General features: G+C 42.7%; 1 protein-coding gene across 1 annotated transcript in view; it reads right to left on the bottom strand.

The window, feature by feature from the left end:
* Positions 1-5185: 5185 nt before the first annotated feature.
* cfap221 (cilia and flagella associated protein 221) overlaps positions 5186-18844 on the bottom strand; it is a 30862-nt gene continuing 17203 nt past the window's right edge. The window contains exons 12-24 of the mRNA XM_061226678.1: positions 18395-18482; positions 16441-16527; positions 16192-16287; positions 13507-13600; positions 13042-13142; positions 12771-12851; positions 12256-12363; positions 10700-10876; positions 10289-10447; positions 9328-9428; positions 7681-7776; positions 6794-6904; positions 5186-5994 (exon numbers count right to left, since the gene is read on the bottom strand). Of these exons, the coding sequence (XP_061082662.1) occupies positions 5880-5994; positions 6794-6904; positions 7681-7776; positions 9328-9428; positions 10289-10447; positions 10700-10876; positions 12256-12363; positions 12771-12851; positions 13042-13142; positions 13507-13600; positions 16192-16287; positions 16441-16527; positions 18395-18482 (1414 nt within the window). The 3' untranslated portion in view covers positions 5186-5879. The remainder of the gene's footprint in view (positions 5995-6793; positions 6905-7680; positions 7777-9327; positions 9429-10288; positions 10448-10699; positions 10877-12255; positions 12364-12770; positions 12852-13041; positions 13143-13506; positions 13601-16191; positions 16288-16440; positions 16528-18394; positions 18483-18844) is intronic.

Below are 18844 nucleotides of genomic sequence, written 5' to 3'. Positions count from 1 at the left end.
GGTAGTTGCTGTGTGTTTAGGGGTGCAATATTTCTAGGATACATTGTGAGAAGTGGAAATAAAAAAATAAATAAAATAATAATTATTATTATTATTATTATTATTATTATTATTATTATTATTATTATTAGAGCAGGAGCTCCCAATCCTGGTGGAGAAGCATGGTGTAATTAATTAATTGAAATTGCTTAAGTATAAGGAACTGTTAATTGTTTTTTAATTATGAGGGTGGGCCAATGCCACACTGTACATATTGAATGCCTTTGGTCGGACTTAATCGTAACAATTAAGCCATACGGAGGTCCAAGCAGTCCAGTGCTTCACTGCACTCTTCCCTAATGAAACGGGTGATTAAAACAGCCAACGGTAGGTCAATACCTACCATGGTTACGCTAAATAAATAAAATGGCGTAAAGATGTGATGTGACTGCTGATCTAGTGGCGGTTTTGGTGTTTGTGTCACTTTCAAACGTCCTGTTCGGCAATATCTGCGCTATAGGCTAGTCTTGGCCTATTCGGTTGTAACGTTACCTACAAAACAAGAATCCTGCAGGACCGTATCTCACAAAAAGAACATTAACGAACACTTAAATACAAACGATCACCATGGCTACAAACATAACATTACTGTTCTTCTGTTCCGTCAATGAACACTACAAGATCTTTGCTCAAAACATAGATCGTTTGTCACAACGAACAACGGAATAGTGTGTCCAAACAACTCATTTGTTTGTCTTTTTTCCTTCATGATACCCAACCCAGCTGATTCATTGCAGCATATGCGTCTTGGTCAGCAGGAAATCACGCGAAGAGGTAGGCAAACCATTTTTTGGGTTGGCTGAAAAATCTGTTTAATTGCAGCTAACACTAGCGAGTTTAACTGCTTCCCACTTGCGTTGATAGAACACGAAAACACCGCGTATGCTTCAGCGAATTAGTTAAAACAGCTAGTACACCCTTCATATCGATGCGATATGCTGAATCATTGAATGTAGGCTGCTAACGTCCTTTCCCAGGGTTATGGGGTTTTCTTTAATAGCGGTCCCACTATTAATCCCGTTCACTTCCATTACAAAACGTTTTAGCTATCAACAGAGAGTAGCAGGCGGACCAGAGCATGATAGGAAAGATCGATCTGAAACCGTATTTGGACAATGGGGTTTCAGATCGATCTTTCCTATCATGCTCTGGTCCGCCTGCTACTCTCTGTTGATAGCTAAAACGTTTTGTAATGGAAGTGAACGGGATTAATAGTGGGACCGCTATTAAAGAAAACCCCATAACCCTGGGAAAGGACGTTAGCAGCCTACATTCAATGATTCAGCATATCGCATCGATATGAAGGGTGTACTAGCTGTTTTAACTAATTCGCTGAAGCATACGCGGTGTTTTCGTGTTCTATCAACGCAAGTGGGAAGCAGTTAAACTCGCTAGTGTTAGCTGCAATTAAACAGATTTTTCAGCCAACCCAAAAAATGGTTTGCCTACCTCTTCGCGTGATTTCCTGCTGACCAAGACGCATATGCTGCAATGAATCAGCTTCACAAGCTTCATGAGAGAAAATGACACTTCTACACTTGGCATAGTGACATTTCAATAGTAAATATTATTACTATTGAAATGTCACTATGCCAAGTGTAGAAGTGTCATTTTCTCTCATCATGCTCTTTCCCATGAACGTGAGCATCCAGCAGCGAATCTCAAATCCAGCCCTCTCCGTCCAACATGCCTGAACAACAGACACAGACTAAGGCAGAAAAAGTAAGGATGCCATCTGGCCGTTGAGGTAAAACCTATTTGCTGCATGTTTCATCTCTTCGGTGAGTGCCGCATTTAAGACGGGGCCCTATCTGTGGGCTGTGGTTATGTGTGCATCTGGCGTCGACTGCACAAGCCGCACGCCATCTGGAACTGAACCAATGTCAAGCAATTAACATGAAATCAAATAAACATTTAAAAAACTGGCAAAGTGTCATTAGTCTTTTAATGATTTAATCTGTGTTGTATTGCTGCCTGTCTCCCAAAAACATCAAAATGGCATTGGTGAATTTAATTAATTATATTTATCTTTTCCCCCTTCAATTTGCAGTATTCTTTTTTTTTTTTCCTCTGCTTCCTCCAGGTGGTAGACAATTGTGATTTAAGAACCTCCATTAACTATGTGCTCATAGTTTACAAGACCTCTACATTTTGGAGGCGAGGACTCATTTGGCTCAGTTGTTGAAGTTGTTTTTATTTGAAGAAACAGCAGCAGTAGCATCAAAGGTTTTGGGGTTGGGGGGGTGGTGTATGAACCTTCCATTGTAGATACAGGACAAGACGAAAGATGCGAGAAACAGTTTGAAGATGTGAGGTTGTGAAGATGGATGAGATGAAGCAACAGGAAACAAATACACGTCAAACAATATCTACCATCAGCATCAAGGTGTGAGTTCACTGTTTCTTAGCATGAGATGTTGTGATATAACACGTTGGTTATTGAGCTTCTTGAACATGTGTAAAAGAGGTAGCTCAACATGACATATGAAAGAGGTAGCTGAGTGTTAATAAGACACATCATTAGTGAGATGGGATGTGTGAAACAAACAAGGTTTCTAGCAGCATGGCATCAACTCAGAGACAAAAAGACCAAAAATAACAATTAAAAACTTAAATGACTTGCAGGATGCAATTATTGTCTCTGACTTTTTGTCTCTGAGGAGGGGAATTGTTGTGTTCTTCTTTACTTCTAGGTGGCCAGCCATCCCCCTCAAAACAGCGACGACTGGTTTTTCATCACTCGAGTGTGGACACTGCAGATCAGTGATATCCACCAACAAGCCAACACTGCAGATCAGCGATGTCCACCAACAAGCCAACAACGCTCTTTTGAAATCAACTGAACTAGACATCCCGGCGATTTGGGGAAAGGAGGACAGCCATCACCGTCAAAACAGTGAGAACCAGAGATCCTGGAGATTTGGGGAAAGGAAGAGAGTATGCTCATACACATCACTCAAGTGCGGACAATGCAGATCAGTGATGTTCACCAACAAGCCAGCGACATTCTTTTGAAATCAACTGAACCAGAGCTTGGGAAAGGAGGAGAGAATGCTCAAGCAGACATCAGTCATCAGCTCAAGGTGTGGCTCTTCACACCAGAGACTCGTGCTACATCAGGGCTTTTAGACATATTCATTCATTTGATCTAATAATCAAATACTTTGCTTTTCAGGTAGATACTCTGCCATTCATGTCTGTCTCTGAGGGTTGGTCTGTTTGTTCTCTTGTTGGCTTCTAGGTGACTAGCCATCACCCTCAAAACAGTGACACTGCTAATCAGAGATCTTGCCCACCAAGTATGCAATATTCTTCTGAAATCATCTTAACCAGAGATTCTGGAGATTCTGACAAGTAGAGAATGTGAAATTTATGAGGACAGACTTAAGATGCTTAATCTCTTTACGCGGAGTAAAAGGAGACTTGGATTGAGATTTGATGGAGGCTTTTAAATTCATTAAAGGGATTAATAAGGTGAACTATAGGCAATTTTTCAGGGTGAGTTTGGTTAGCAGATATTTGGGAGTATTTTTTCACGCAGCAAGTGGTCACTGTGTGGAATAGCTTGCCAGGACATGTTGTGGAGGCGGAAACACTGGGGGTTTTCAAGACCAGGCTTGATACGGTGGTGGATACTACTTGGCTTTTAGGCAAACTAAGCTGTAGGTACACATAGGGGTAGAGAAAGGCGAGCATTGCTGGGCTGAATGGCCTGTTCTCTCGCCATGACATTATGTCATGTTATAATTCTCAATTAGACTAATTTCCTCTCTTCAACCATCAGCTGAAAGCACGACCCTCCATAGTAAAGACTCCTGCCGCACCTGTGAAAACCAGCTTCTGTTAAGCTTCAAAGCTTCTTTTTTTCTGAAATAACCTTCATTTCATTTCATTTCATTTCATTTCATTTCATTTCATTTCATTTCATTTCATTTCATGCCTTCTAGCGACATAATCACACCATTCCCCCCAAAAGTGCTTTAGTTTTCATGTCTGGTCTAATCTGTTGTTTCAGTTCAGAGACCTCAGTCTATTTATACTGCAATCACACGATTGAGCACAGGTGGATGCAAAATCATCAGGTGGCGTTGATTAACGTGTTTAAAGTCATCTCTCAAATAATGAACACCTCACCCGTCATTGTCAGGCTTTTGTTTTTCATTTCATCTATATCATTTTTGGGTTTTCTTACCAAGTCACTTAGAGTAGAAAACATCCCATGAAAATATGAATCATGGCGACTTTGAAACACTGTGAAATAGTGGGGTTTTAACTATATGCATGTATGCCAGATACAGTATAGCTTCACTTTACCAGGACTTTTCCCAGACATCTGCCATCCTGAAGGTTTTCACTACAACCCTAATTTGGCACTCTTCATTTAACCAATTACCAGCTCAAGGAGATCATTAGCTGTTTAATGAGCTGTGCTTTGTTAGGGTTTGAGTGGGGTGGGCAGCAGTTTTACTGTGCATGTTCTCTTGGAATGTGATTAAAAACGTAATTGAGGAAAAAAGCGTGGAAAACAGCAAGAGTTACCAACCATTTTCATTCCACATTCATTGCAGTAAATAACTGATCGTTGTATTCCATTATACATTTTTTATATTAAATGAGTATTGGTTTACTCTCTTACAGCCAAACTATGTCACTTAGTGAATGATTATTCTGACTTTCAAACATGTCAGAGATCAGTACTCAGAAATCATTGTTAATAGTAAAATTAAATTATTGTCATAGTAAAATGCTGTAAAATCTCTGAAAGATGTTACATTTCTGTATTGCTTAATTGATTGACCTAAAGCTGAAATGAGTGAAGTCCGATGAGTACAGAAAACTGCTTGTTAAAGTTAATTGTCTGTTCAAGTGTTTTATTTCAGTGTAAAGACAACTATTGTGGACCATTCCAACTTTTTCAGGAAGCAATTTTTCAGTGATGAGGTCCATGTAGCATACCTGTACAATGCGTTTGGTGGTGATAGACATTATGGTAGCCATGAGATGGCAGTAAAGAACAAGTGAAATTGTGCCAGCAGGCTGTCAGCCCTGCATTTTACTTGGTCGAAATGTTCCAGAAATAAGGCAGGGAGAAATGTGGACTTTAAAGCCATTTATTTTCTGATAAATATTTTATTTCTTGTATAAATGTTATATAAAACCATAATGAGAAGTGAGCTTAAATGTATCAGATAACTAGTGCACAACATTTACATTTTTACCTGTTACATGCACTTATAAAATTATTTCACTGAATCACAAGATCTTTGTGTGTCCCTTATTTTTGGATACCCTCATACTCCCTAGCACTACCAGTACTTGCAAGCAATTCAATAATCAGTCAGGGGTTAAATAAATAGTATTTAGACATGTTATAAATATTAACATATAACAATTTGCTCATGATATTTAGACTAGAATTCCAAGGGACAGGCAAGACACTACACAAGCTGAGTTTGAGTTTTAACAGAAACATGAGATGAGACCCTGAAATTGTTGCTGCATACAACTATGAACTTGTGCTTATGGAAAAACAAAGGGTCTATACACTTAATCCCAAGCTTACAAAATATTAAAATGGTTCATCCGCACATAACTCCGCCATCCGTCATGACGGTCGACCCTTCCCACAGTTTTCTGTAGCGGCGCTCCACTGTGGTTTAGATGGCAATGAAAACAGAACAAAGGGAATGGGATTCCAGGGGGAATGGATTCCGGGGGGGGACATGATCTGTGCCGCTACAGGTTTCATCCACTGCATTAAATTATACAGAGAACTGGAAGGTACTGTGTTTATACATTTATCATCACCTCATCCGCGTGATTTAAGAGTGCGGTGAGCATCACTGCGGGAAGAAGTCCGCCGTTGCCAGGGCCTTCAAGCCCCTCAGTCTTGCCTGCACTTTGGGGGCCAGTTTACTGGGCTGAGCCTGGTCCTTCTCCTGCGCTCTCACTTGTCTGTACAAAAGCAACAGAGAGATGCCGTCAGATGAGCAGGTTAACATTAAACCGTGCCCTCGGCTGATCTCTGAAACATGGATGGAGTATGTCAAAATCTATGAACCGGAGCCTTAAAAAAAGCAAAAAGGTGCTTGCCAATAGTCCCCGGGGAAAGTGTATCTGTGTTTGTGCTAAATATGGTCAATGGCCCTCATGCGGCTGACAGAATCTCTCACTGAACACTTTCCTTGGAGTTTGAGCATCTCATAGATGAACTCTGGCTGCCTCCTAAGGTCAAATTTCTCAAGGCCAAAACAAGTGTCAAAACATGAAATATGGAAAAACAGACTGAAGAAGAGCTTAAGAATCTGCACAAATTCTTAGCACATATGTCTTCCCAGGCAACACAGACAGTAGTATAACTTCAATAACAATTGGATAGCTATGAGAGCCATTTTGTGTCTATTGAAACCAGGCATACCTACTGTATTTGTTGCCCAAGCAAAACTGAGAAAAATCTGGTCAATGAAAAAGAAAGAATACCCCAACTTCAGGTGCACACTCAATTCATATGGAATACCAGTGACCTGTCCCACAGCCTTAGGAGTTCTTATTTGGTAAAGGGCACTGTGGGGACTACAATGCATGACCATTTACGCTTGTTTCCAAGCCTTTTTGAGTCATCTTGCTGGCCACAGAGCATGATGCTGGCCTGTTCCTAGTTCCAAACATTCCTAGATGAATGTTGGCTTTCTCTGTGGCTGGATGCGGTCTTCTGTCATGTGTCTGTACGAGGGGAGCGGAGGGTGGGTGTTACCGGTGGTCTTTGGTGGTCCCGTCCTTCAGCTGTGCGATGCGGGCGCTCTCCGGCAGGGGAAACTCCGCTCTCAGCATCTCTGGGGTTAGAGCTACTCCCTTGCTTTCAGATCTGCACAAACACATGCCAACATGGCTGGATGACACCAAGATCCTGCTCTGAGCAAGAAGCTGTCCGCTCAAACTGCTCAGCTATGGCAGCAGAGTCCCTGGGCTGCAGCAGTTTCCTGCCATGTGTTCACTTACTCTGCTCTGAGTGGTTCAATTTAATTCTCATGTACAGAAGTGAATATTTTAATCAATATCTTGGGAGGGGTTAAGCTCACAGCTTAACTGAGCAGCCTTTCATAATTGCCTTCTGTAGCTTTCATTGATTGATTAAATGTTTAGGACATCATTTGTGAGTCGGGGCAGGGCGTTCAGAGTTCAGGGTGTTCATTCAAGTGTCTAGTGTGTTTACCCTGGTGGTGTGTTTAGGGTGTTTACTCCGCTGTTCACTGTGTTGAATCTGGGTGTTCAGTGCATTTAGGGTGTTGAGTCTGGGTGTGCAGTGTGTTCACTGTGTTGACTCTGGGTGTTCAGTGCATTTAGGGTGCTGAGTTTGGTTGCGCAGTGTGTTCACTGTGTTGACTGTGGGTGTTCAGTGCGTTTAGAGTGTTGACTCTGGGTGTTCAGTGCATTTAGGGTGTTGAGTCTGGTGTGCAGTATGTTTCGGGTGTTGACTGCGCGTGTTCAGTGTGTTTAGTGTGGACTCTGATGTTCATTGTGTTCAGTGTTGACTCTGGTGTTCAGTGTATTTGGGTGTTGACTCTGGTGGTCAGTGTGTTTAGTGTGGACTCTGATGTTCAGTATTTGGGCGTGTTGGTCATGGCTGGTTCTTGCTCTTACAGCCCATCCATCACGTCCTCCTTCAGCTCCTCAGGCAGGCAGGCCAGGGCAGGAGGTGCTGAGCTGGGGAGCAGGTCTTCATTAAAGGCATCAGCCCTGCTGGGAGAAACAGCTTTTAGAACGAGGGTGGTCTGAATGGAAGATTAATAGGGATATCCTACCCAATGGCACACTCCAGTTGTCTCTCACAAGGAAGATGGAATTAAAATGGCTAGAATAGAACAGCATCTTATTTTCAGGGATTTTCTGATTGTGTGTTCATTTACATAATTTCAAGGTGCATAATTGTTGCACAACAAATCCAATAACCTCTTGCTTTGTCTATTGCACCTCACAGTTTTAATATGCTAGTCTGCATCTTTTCTAGCGGATTTTCATTTGAATATTTAAATCAAATGAAAGCAATTTAACGGTCCATATGGGGTATTAAATTTGATAATTAACAGCAAAGTAATAGACTGGAAGCTTAGCATTAAGTGTATCACTCCAGGAAATGTGCTACATTCATAATCGATTATTAATGTGGCTGTTTTTCTTCTTAGCGGTGTTCAGCAATGTGCTACATAAACATCTGTTGGGATTCATATACAGCCAATTTGTTCTGAGGGCCTGGTTTACATAATATAAAACAGTGTAAATTAAAGGGCATGACAAAAACACAAGAAAAGGCCCAAAATCTACGTTTGAGCAGGCTGAAGTGAAAGAATCACTTGAAGTCCTCACTTTGGTACAAGTTCGGTCTTAAAGCGGTTTCTCAATGTAATGTAATGGTTAGACTGAACACACCCCCCCCCTACCACTTTCCACATCCACCAGATGAGACAAAGCAGATTTGCTCTGAGAATTTATCTTTGATTGTCAATTTGAGACCAAGGGCAAGTCTCCTTTGAATATATGAGGTGTTTTGTTCTCTTAAGAGCAAATCATTTGTATACCTCCCTACATGTAGGCGTAATCTTACACTAATCGCTTTAACACGTCCCGTTGCTTCTAAATACTATCACTCTAGATGACTTCACCATCGTCAAGCACCAACGTTATGCCTGCTGCAAATCACATCTTCCCTTTGAAATACATGAAACACGAGGCACCCAGTGACAATTCCTTCTGCCAACACCACTATATAAATTATCTCCATTTCCATGAATGAAATGACTGATCTCCAGCCATGTCGGGACAATAACACTCTAACTCTCCTCTGTTATTGTACCTCATATAGCCAGGAACAGCAGGTTGGCCTATTGGAATATGAAGCTTAACAGCATCTGTGCTTTCATTGTATGTATACAGTATGTATGCTTTGTATTGTATTGTATTTCAGGCCCATAGCTTGTTTTGTGATGCTGCGAACAGATTTTCCCAAAGGAAACAAAGTCATAGGCACCATAAGGAAGCACGGTCATTTCTTTGCTTCTCAGAATGGCTTGTGTGGCAGCTGATCTCTGACGTTGGCCATCCAAACACATTTGACCCTTTATTGGGTTATATGCTGAACTTGTCATATATGGAAGAAGCCACGGCTGGTCGGTCGCTCTCCCGAAAATGATTTTCGGAAGGGTGGGATGTCTGAAACACGGTCCGACTTACTGTCGATAATCTTACCAGAGCGCATTTTGCAATACACGTGTGGTGCAACGATGCCCTTACATGCGTGGCGTCCAGGAGCTGGTCAGAGCAGGAGGGCTGGACAGAGAGGACAAGGCTGCTGACTGGAACTTCTTCCAGGTCATCACCCCTCGGATCACTTCCTGCGGTCAACAGGGAGTGATGTTAGAAAGGAAGAGCCACTTTTCCTTCCTTTTGGAGGTTGTTTTGTCTAAACAGTTTGTGCCCTTCTGAATGAGCACTTATCTCATGTTAGTCTGCACATAAAGTAGTTTGGAGAAGACCTGGACTGCTTGTGATGTAGACACAAACAAACACGGCTCACTTTTGTCTCTATAGTGTTTTCATAAGCCCTCCTCTTTGATTCCGAGTCAGTAAATTCTTTCTCATAATAATCAGTTATGTTATCAACATTGCTCCAAAAATCGGTTAAAACCTAGGTGCAGTCATTCTCCAGTTGAATGGGACTAATGGATTGGAGGCTGCTCCACTGATGTAGAACAAAGCTGACTGTTTGGAAAGCAGGTGTGTTTGGATTCTGTCCCAGTAATACCCCTTTCTGCACAATGGAATCATATCAGGGCATTGCCTACACACTGAACCTCAGCACACCACAGCCAGCACGGTTTAAAAATAACTCCAAAACTTCACCACCCCTGCTGTACAATCAAATTTTACATTATGGGACATTTAAATTATCTGCTGGTTAATACTTTTTTGAGTAACCCACGTCCTTTGAAAAAAAACTTTGCATGGGTTTTAAGAAAAAATAAACTCAAGTAGAGGGTTTAAGTAATTAGTGCCACTTGGTACTTGCAATATGTCCAACAATATGCTTTTCGTATTTTCCCTTTTTTTGAGTAGTTCAATTTGTTGCAATTTTAAATGAGTAAACACATTAAATGTTACTTGTGAGAGGTAAATCAGAAAGGTTCAAAGCCCTTTGTAAAATTGTTGACTCTATAAATGCTTGTCTGTTGTCCCTCATATCCAGTGGGTTTACCGTCCGGTCCAGGAACTTCCTCTGGGTGCTGGGTGCATGGACCCCCACGTTAGGTCCTTTGGGAACGGGGTGCCTCGGTAAAGGACACAGGTGGAACTCGGGGTCACACTCCAGGTAGCGGGGGGGCTGCTTGTAGGCCTGTAGGCCTGGGGCCGGGTTCTACACAACACGGGGGAGATGTTAAGAGTTGACAAAGGTAATTTATCGCTGAACTCTGACACATGGCGTAACTACCCTATTATGGTCTAGCAATCTACTGGTTTTATCTACTGGTCTACTGGTTTGAGATCTACTGATCTACACATTTTATGGCATTTTATTTTCAGGTTTACCATTTTCAATCTCAAAGCATAATGAATTTACAACTGGGCGGGGGGGGGGGGGGATGTTGTGATTTGGATCAGGACATACAAAGATTCTGAGGGGGTGGGCATTCGGGGGCCGCAGCAGGGCAGGGGGGGCACTGAAACTCAGGGCGGTGGTCTCTTTCAGCTCCACAGCCTGGTCCTGCCAGCTCTGTCCGGGCCCCTCCGATTCTGGGAGACCGCATTCTGCTGGAGATGTTATCACCGCGGGCAGGAGTTCATCCTGCAGTTAAACAAAGAATGATCAGAACAGGGCTCCTACAGAGATCCTGAAGAGAGTCTCTCAACCAGAGGAGACAGAGGTGGAGAGATGTGATGTTTTCAACCGGCCTACGCAAAGGATTACATACACAGCACTTTCAAATACTTTCAAATGAATACACGAACACAGCCTACAGACATGCATCGTGAAATGGGATTTTTGGGCTTAAACTGATGGAACATGATGCAATTCATCCAGCTTTGGAGCAATTTTTCTCAAGTGAAGGCCCTCGAACTTGGGTCCTGGCTCTAGGGACGGGAAGGGGTAGTGGTTCTCAAACTCAGCCCTGTGTATGCTGGTTTTCATTCAACTGCGATCCTCATAAAACCATTTTTGTAAGAAATAGCTATGTATGCCATGAAGAATAACATCCCATATCAGTTGTGCTGTATAATAAATGATTGAAGAGAGGTTGTTTTTTAACTCAAAAGGCTCAGTTAGTGTACACATTGGTGTGGACACATGGCCACTAAAACCATTTGAAAGATAACAAAGGTTTCAAAGACAAGGCGAATAATAAGAAGCCAATTGTGTTAATAAATTTAAGGAAAAAAAGATAGAAGTAAACACATTCGACAACCTTAACTGAACAAGAGATCGTCTGTAACAAAAAGCAGCATACACAGACGTCCCTCTGGATGTTGCCGTGACGCTCAGGGCTCTTTGACGGACGGCCGTCCTGGTGCCTGTTGTGTTTACTCAGCAACAGTTTAATGGAGAATGTGAGGTCTGAGAGAAGGGTCAGGTTTCCATGGGCCGCTGGGACAGGCTGAGGATGTAATGTGATAACACAAACTCCAGTCTCTGGAGCGAGCGCTCGGTTTGGCAGTCGGAAGCATTGCCGCGGCGCGGTTCCCTCGGTACCGAAGGGCCTGTTTATGAAAAGCGAGCGACTCGGCAGGTCCCGAGGCCGGCGTGCCCCGTGTGCACCGAGGAATGCATCGCGGCCAATACGAGCAAGATGGGAAAAAGCACAGAGATGATCCTCAGTCTGGGAATTTACAGGCACCATCTTTCCGTTAGAAAATAGAACTCATAAACTGACCCTTGCAGCATATTCGTCACGGATGACACATTTACTGGCACAAATCTAGTTTCAAAAGCTCCACAGGAATCAGCTCCAATATAGAAACATATGTACTGTGAGCTGGAGGACCAGTGCCCAGATGAGTGTGTAGGGAAATAGTAAATCTCAGTTTAGCAATTCTATGAAATCTTGAATGGTATCTGCGGTTTACAGCTAGCCTCCACAGTTTTAGTAGTAATAATAATAATAATAATAATAATAATAATAATAATAATAAAAGTACTAATAAACGCTTGGTGGTGAGAAGGGTCACCTCAGCTCCTGAGCGTAGCGGTCGGGTTGAGATACTGGGAGCAGAGCCCTCCCACGCCTGTAGAGGTGACACCTGCTGATAGCCCATCAACCTGTAGTGCTGAGGAACCTTCCAGAACAACAAGAGAACATTTTAATACAACAGCTTCATCCCACACACCCCAAAACACAAAGCAAATTGTGGTGAATGTTTTGAGATTCAAATTTTTTATTTAGATTTTAAAGTTAACCCTACTTGTGTGTCTGAACAATGAGCATCTGCCAATTCATCAAGCTCTGTCACTATGGTGTGTTTCTGAGGGTTTGTTTATGGAGCTTAAAAGTTCAGTCACCCTTTCATTGTTGCTAAGGAAATAACACATACAGATCTGAAGATGAAGCTCCTTGCCATGCTTCACAAACAGACTAAATGTCCTCATTAGTAACCAGTGTCTCCTCTGCAGGAGATACATAAGGTCTTACAGTTTCAGCTCTATAATACATGTGCGCTGAACAGGATAGGCATTAATACAGTACCTTGAGCTTGAAGAAGGGGACATGGGCTGTTATCAGAAGTGAGACAGGCTTCACCGGAACTTGGCCCAGGGCATGAGGGGTCTGGAGAGACACCATCTGTCAGACAACCATCTTCACTGCTGTACCTACTGATCTCTGATAATAATCAGTCAGCATTGCCCTATTCACTTGTTACTGCCTTATTCACTGATCATGGATCTGTCAGATAATCACTGTTCTGTTCCTTGCTGCTTTACTGACTGCTGCTTTTGACTGTTAGGTTCAGACTTACGAGCTCATCCAGGTGATCCAGACAGGTGAAGGTGGGAAAGGAGAAGTGGTGCAGATTGTCCCGGGACAGTTTCAGAGGGAGGGGCTTCTCGTCATCATCTGCTAAAAAATGGATTAGACACACACTTCTTTAGTAACTTTAGGAACCACCTGAAGTTCATCTTGTTGAATTGCAGACAGAGATATTTCAAATTAGCTGAATTAGTTTGTACATATGTCTTCACAAAGACATAGTGTGATGTTACCTATTAATATTAAACAAAACTAATTCCCGTTGATATTTTAGTAAAAAAAATAGAATAATGCAAATCATTGTGGAGTTGAATCCTCGATCTTTGTAGAAGGACCTTTCGCCTTGAACAACAAATGCATTTTGAGATACTTCAGTGACATTGGGCTTTGATACAGAGCAGTACTGTACGGTATGGTTCGGGATGTGGCCTGGCCTGTGGGTGTGGTCGCTCACCTGCAGGTGTGTCACTGCGAGCCTGCCTCTTCATCCTGCGCACTGCCTGCTTCAGGGACGAAAGACGGCTGACCAGGCGACAGCGGATCAGCACCTGAAACGCACACGACACAGAGCGCTCACCAGGACCGAAACTGTAGGGCGGCCTGTAGTGTAGTGGTTAAAGTAAAGGACTGGGACACGCATGGTCGGTGGTTCTAATCCCGGTGTAGCCACAATAAGATCCGCACAGCCATTGGGCCCTTGAGCAAGGCCCTTAACCCTGCATTGCTCCAGGGGATTGTCTCCTGCTTAGTCTCATCAACTGTACGTCGCTCTGGATAAGAGCGTCTGCCAAATGCCAATAATGTAATGAAACTACAGCTAACATAGCATCTTGTGATATTCGGTCGGGTTTTGGTTGCGCTAATTGGTTCCTGATTGGACCTTATTCGGTAAAAGAGAAATCAGGAATTGCAATTCCTACAAATATCTACCACGAATGACAACATCTGTCCCAGTCTCTCTGCTGTCATCTCATGCAGAATTTGGTCAAATTAAACTAGATCTGACCCTCAGTAGAAATTGGGCTGTAGATAATTCAAACTGGCCTAGGTACAGCAAATCTTCCCAAACCTTATTTCTGGGACAACAGACCTGTGCGATATTGGAAGGATGGGCGCATTTGGACTACGTTTGTTGAATTTGTGATCCTGTAATCGGATTTAAGAAGGTTGATGACTTCCTCTTTCTGTGAGCTCAGATGCGACGCTGTAATCGGATTTCCACGGTCAGCGAGGCTCAAGCAGAATCGAGGCGTTAATCTGCCGCTCATTCGTATCCGACAGCCGTGTAGCTGCTTCTGATACATATCACCGGGATGCTGTATGAGAACAGCACGCTCCCCTATCTGTCACCGGCTGGGCTGACCGCTAAGACGCCACACGCTCCCGCTACAGCAGAAGCCAGCAAGCCAGATAATGTCCATGTTAAATGATACAATGCAAAAAACACACAATGCATAAACAAATGGGATTTGCCACAGAACGGGGGAACTATCAATTCTCAGCTTTGTTTGAGGTTTTAGGCGGCCTGACCTAAGATTAAAAGCCGGGGCAGGATTTAATATTAACTTGGGTTCTTCAGTCCGTAGAACAAAGGCTTTTTCAGTACAGATACCTTCAGTCTTAGGCAAGGTAAGTATCATATTACATTTTAAATGCATTCTGAAGTTACCCCATAAGCAGTCTCGTGAATGATGATAATGAAAAGTTATTTCGCTGTAGAATATAGTGTCTGGAGGTGTTACAGATACATTCTTAAGACTGTGTAAACCATTACCCAGCCATCTCATGGAAAAAAAAACACATCTTATCGGTAATTGCTTGCAGATAGTTTTTAACCAAGCGCCTGTCGGTAAAAGCTTGTGTATTTGTCAATTACACTGAGATTACAGACGACAGACCCTCTTTGTCAGATAAACGCTATCTTTGTTTAGCTTTAATACTGCACTCAAGCTCTTTATAAAATAAACGTCTAATGCATAGGAACGGAGGCTGATCAAACGGATATTATGTACCAAGCCATTCATGCTGAGAAGAAATTATTATGGGGAAGATGCTATTGAAGTATACAGGAACCCTGCGGTTAGCTTACTGACTATTCTCTTTATCTAAACTAAAAACAGGGGAATGAAATCAGTTCTTTTTTTTTTTACTACTTTTTTTGAGAGAGTAATGGATTTCACTGCGGCATTTCAGTGGAAAAATCCATTTTAAGGCTTGTGTTTAGAACAAGAAATGTGTTTAAAAAACATAGCAGATTGCTACCAGGCAACACCCTATTATAAATCAAGATGAAATATCCCTTGGTGTATAAAAGAACTTCAACCTATGTCTCTCAGCAGAAAATACCAAACAGCATTTAACAGTATGGAAAATTTCTTACAATTGGCACAAATGAACAAAGTGAGGACAGAGAAGTCCTTAACGAGCTCGTCAGACTAAATATAGCTGACCTTTGGACGCTCACCCATAATGTGCTATTTAGAAGTTATGCCGTTTCAAGTGTTAATTGCTTTCCCTGGCTTGCATAGTTTCCCTAAGACACTGGACTATGGACAGCCAGGCCTCTTTTATGGAGTTAAATACACAAATTATCCTTGTTTTCCTGCTGCTTGCAGATGCAGCAAGACAAACACACAGGAGCTGGATATCTCAAAGATGCGCATCAGCTGTCCATCAGGTTCAATGTGCATCACGTCACCGTTATCCTGGAAAGCTACAGTGTTCTGGGACTGGATGCCATCAGAACCCTTATTAAATATGTCAAAGAAACAGATCAAAAGAGGCCATAATGCCACAAACATGAAGTCCTTTCTGGAATGGAGTCGTATTTGTCAAAGCACTGTAAAATTATTCATCTGTACGTCATAATATTTTTTTTTGCATGACGTTTTGTGCACTGTTTATCTTTATGCCCCAGTTTGGAATGTCCAATCAGATTTGTAGGCCTGTTGACTGCCCTGTCCAATCAGAAAGGTGGTCACTAGCATGCGTTCTGTGAAAAGTGTGCAGCCTGCTACCGTCTCTTATCACACTGCACAGCTGGTGCGGGGCCGAATGCAGGCACCTCTTAACACACACACAGTATTTCTGTCAGGAGCAACAGGCGAGGACCTGAGGGATTTAGCTCAGGCTGGTGTACCTTTCGGGCAGCTTGCTGGAAGAGTGACAGGGCCCTCTGTCTGACCTCCAGCGGGCTGCTGGGAAAGCTGTGGAATTCTGGGACATAATCTGGCAGCTGAAAGACATTATGAGTTGACATGTTACAGATCAGAGAAAGAGAGAAAGAGTTTGCAGATCTCTGCCCTAGTGGATTGTGGGATTAGAAACCAGGTGGGACATAGCTAGTATCAGGCTCGGGTGAAGCCGAACATTTCAAATCCGAGGTTACCTGTCCAGTGGCACGCAGGACACGCCGAAGAGACAACCGCGTCCGGTCCTGGACGCAGACCGCCTCTGCCACGTCCTCTCGTCTAATCTGTGAATAAAGACCAAAACACCACGCTTTTATAGTGGGGCAGGCTGAGGAGAAGACATTTTATTGTGTGTGGCGGGAGGGGGGGGGGGGGGGGGTTGTCTGGCAGGACTCCAGGGTTCCAGCGGAGAAGCCGAGAACAGTGGGGAGTTTGTCTCTTGAAGTGGCTGTCGTCTCTTCTCCCGAAAAACAAAGTTCCCATAAAGTATAAAGTGTGTAAACACAGAGCAGATGGGACAGGAAGCCCTCCGGAACATCTGGGGGGAATTCTGGGAGACATCCGTCTCTCTCCGCGTCCCCAAAATCCCCCCGACTGCATCGGCAACCGCAAAGAGACTCATGTCCACATCTCTGTACAAACAGCTGTACTCCTTTTCAGCCTGATTGACCTATTTATGTGTGAATGAACAGTGGGCAATATATCCCACTGAAGTCAGAGCAGCAGATACCGCACTGTACCTCAATAACAATACGAATTACAAAAAATGACTTCAGATAATTATTTATATATATTAACTGTAAAAACATTATATTGCTCTTGTGCATAGTATGTCCCTTCCTAATATTTCTCTCTTCTGATGAGTGCCATCCCGATATTGCCACATGGATGTATTTGCTGTGTCTTAAGATGTCAGAGGATTAGCGTACTTTATGCTTCTACCTGACTCCCTCAGGTAATGACTCCATTTCCCAGGAGTTAGTGTTCTGGGAGAAACCCTTGGGTCACCCCCACATCTCATATCTAAATTGCATCTAAATCACAGTTATATTCCCTGTTCCTCTTGCTGTGATATCTTATTAAACCTCTTTCCTGAATGGGTATTCTTGGGCCCTCCTGTCTTCCCTCTGGCATATCTGTCTTCCCACCTCTGGCCTAATATACTGCTCATATTCACACATTTCCACAATGTATTTGTACAGCCAGCTTTCATTTGAAAATCACAGACTACAGTGCTTAATTATACCATGTGTGCTGCTGTTTGATCCCAGCTGATTTGCTATGCTAATATGCCTTGATTATATACATACTGTATACCGTAAATCCTCAAATTGCGGCCGAGGTCTTTTTTTTACTTAGACTGCACAAAGCACAGGCCTTTATTTCTTATTAGGCTTCTCTTGTAGAATTTTATTCTTAAGGATCTTTTGTGCGTTTTATTGTGAGACATACATTTCGTTTGGAGCAGCATACCGGTAGGCTATCAAAAGATCCTCGCTTTGGTTTGGGATTTAATTGACTTTTGGACTGTTTGATTCTATTGCTAAATGTTGGGACTGATGGGCACTGAAATCTGGGGGGTATTTGATGGTTCACTGTTAAGCTTTATGTAGTTGAAAGAGTGTCGGGATTTCCACCCGTCTGTTTATTGCAAGCCAAAATTAAATTGAGTTAATTTTTAATTTTGCCTGATTTACTTTTTATTAAATTCGTAGGCTGGAATGCCTCACGGCAACAATTGTGTTTAAATGTATACTGCTTCAGCCTTTGGCAAGCTACTCAGAAGGGGGCGGCAAGCGACTGGTAGCTTGAGAGCAAGGTGTTGGGAGACCCATGGTGTAGGACAACGACTTTTCATTGGCAACAGTATTAAACCAACCAACAATATAAAATATTAAGAAGAGCTCTTTTATTTAATTGAGTTAAATCGAAACAATGTCTTCTAGTGCTCATGGACTGATAGCCCTACTGGTAGGCAACATTACCCCGGTTTGTATTTGGGGGCCGGCCTTTATTTGTCCGAATCGACCACGCCCAGGCTATTACCCGAGGCCCGGCTTCAAATAGAATCCCGGACACAATTCGAGGATTTACGGTATATAGACATTTTCTGTGGTTTGTATTTAATATATGGCCATCAGGCCATCTTACCTTATATTCGCCAATGGCCAACTCTCTTTCTTCAAAAATCTGCTTCCTGGTCTCAGTGGAGACTGGGTCCCTCCCAAGATGAACTTGCCTTGTTCAGCACAGACATAAGACATATTAATATGGTCTATTCATTTCTATTACAGTCTCATATCTGTTATTATCAAATATTTTGATTGAATTAATGTATTGTGTTTGTGGTTTCTCCCTGACTGACAGAGCAGAACTGCAATTCACTTAGTTTTCTTAATTAGCTAATTAGCACAAACCTGCAGCCAGGAGGTACAACTAACTAGTAACATCAGCTGTCTGAGTTAATGGGTGGAACACATTACATTCTGACCCCTGGATTGTACAACGCTGCCTCATGCACACTGAAATGTGTTGTATGAACTCCTACAGAGTACATAGGTCCGATGTGTACTCTGTTAGAGTTGAATTAACACTGGTTAT

The sequence above is a fragment of the Conger conger genome, chromosome 17 (genome assembly GCF_963514075.1).
Source record: "Conger conger chromosome 17, fConCon1.1, whole genome shotgun sequence".
In the NCBI taxonomy this organism is placed as follows: domain Eukaryota; kingdom Metazoa; phylum Chordata; class Actinopteri; order Anguilliformes; family Congridae; genus Conger; species Conger conger.
This window is presented reverse-complemented; position numbering and strand designations above follow the sequence as displayed.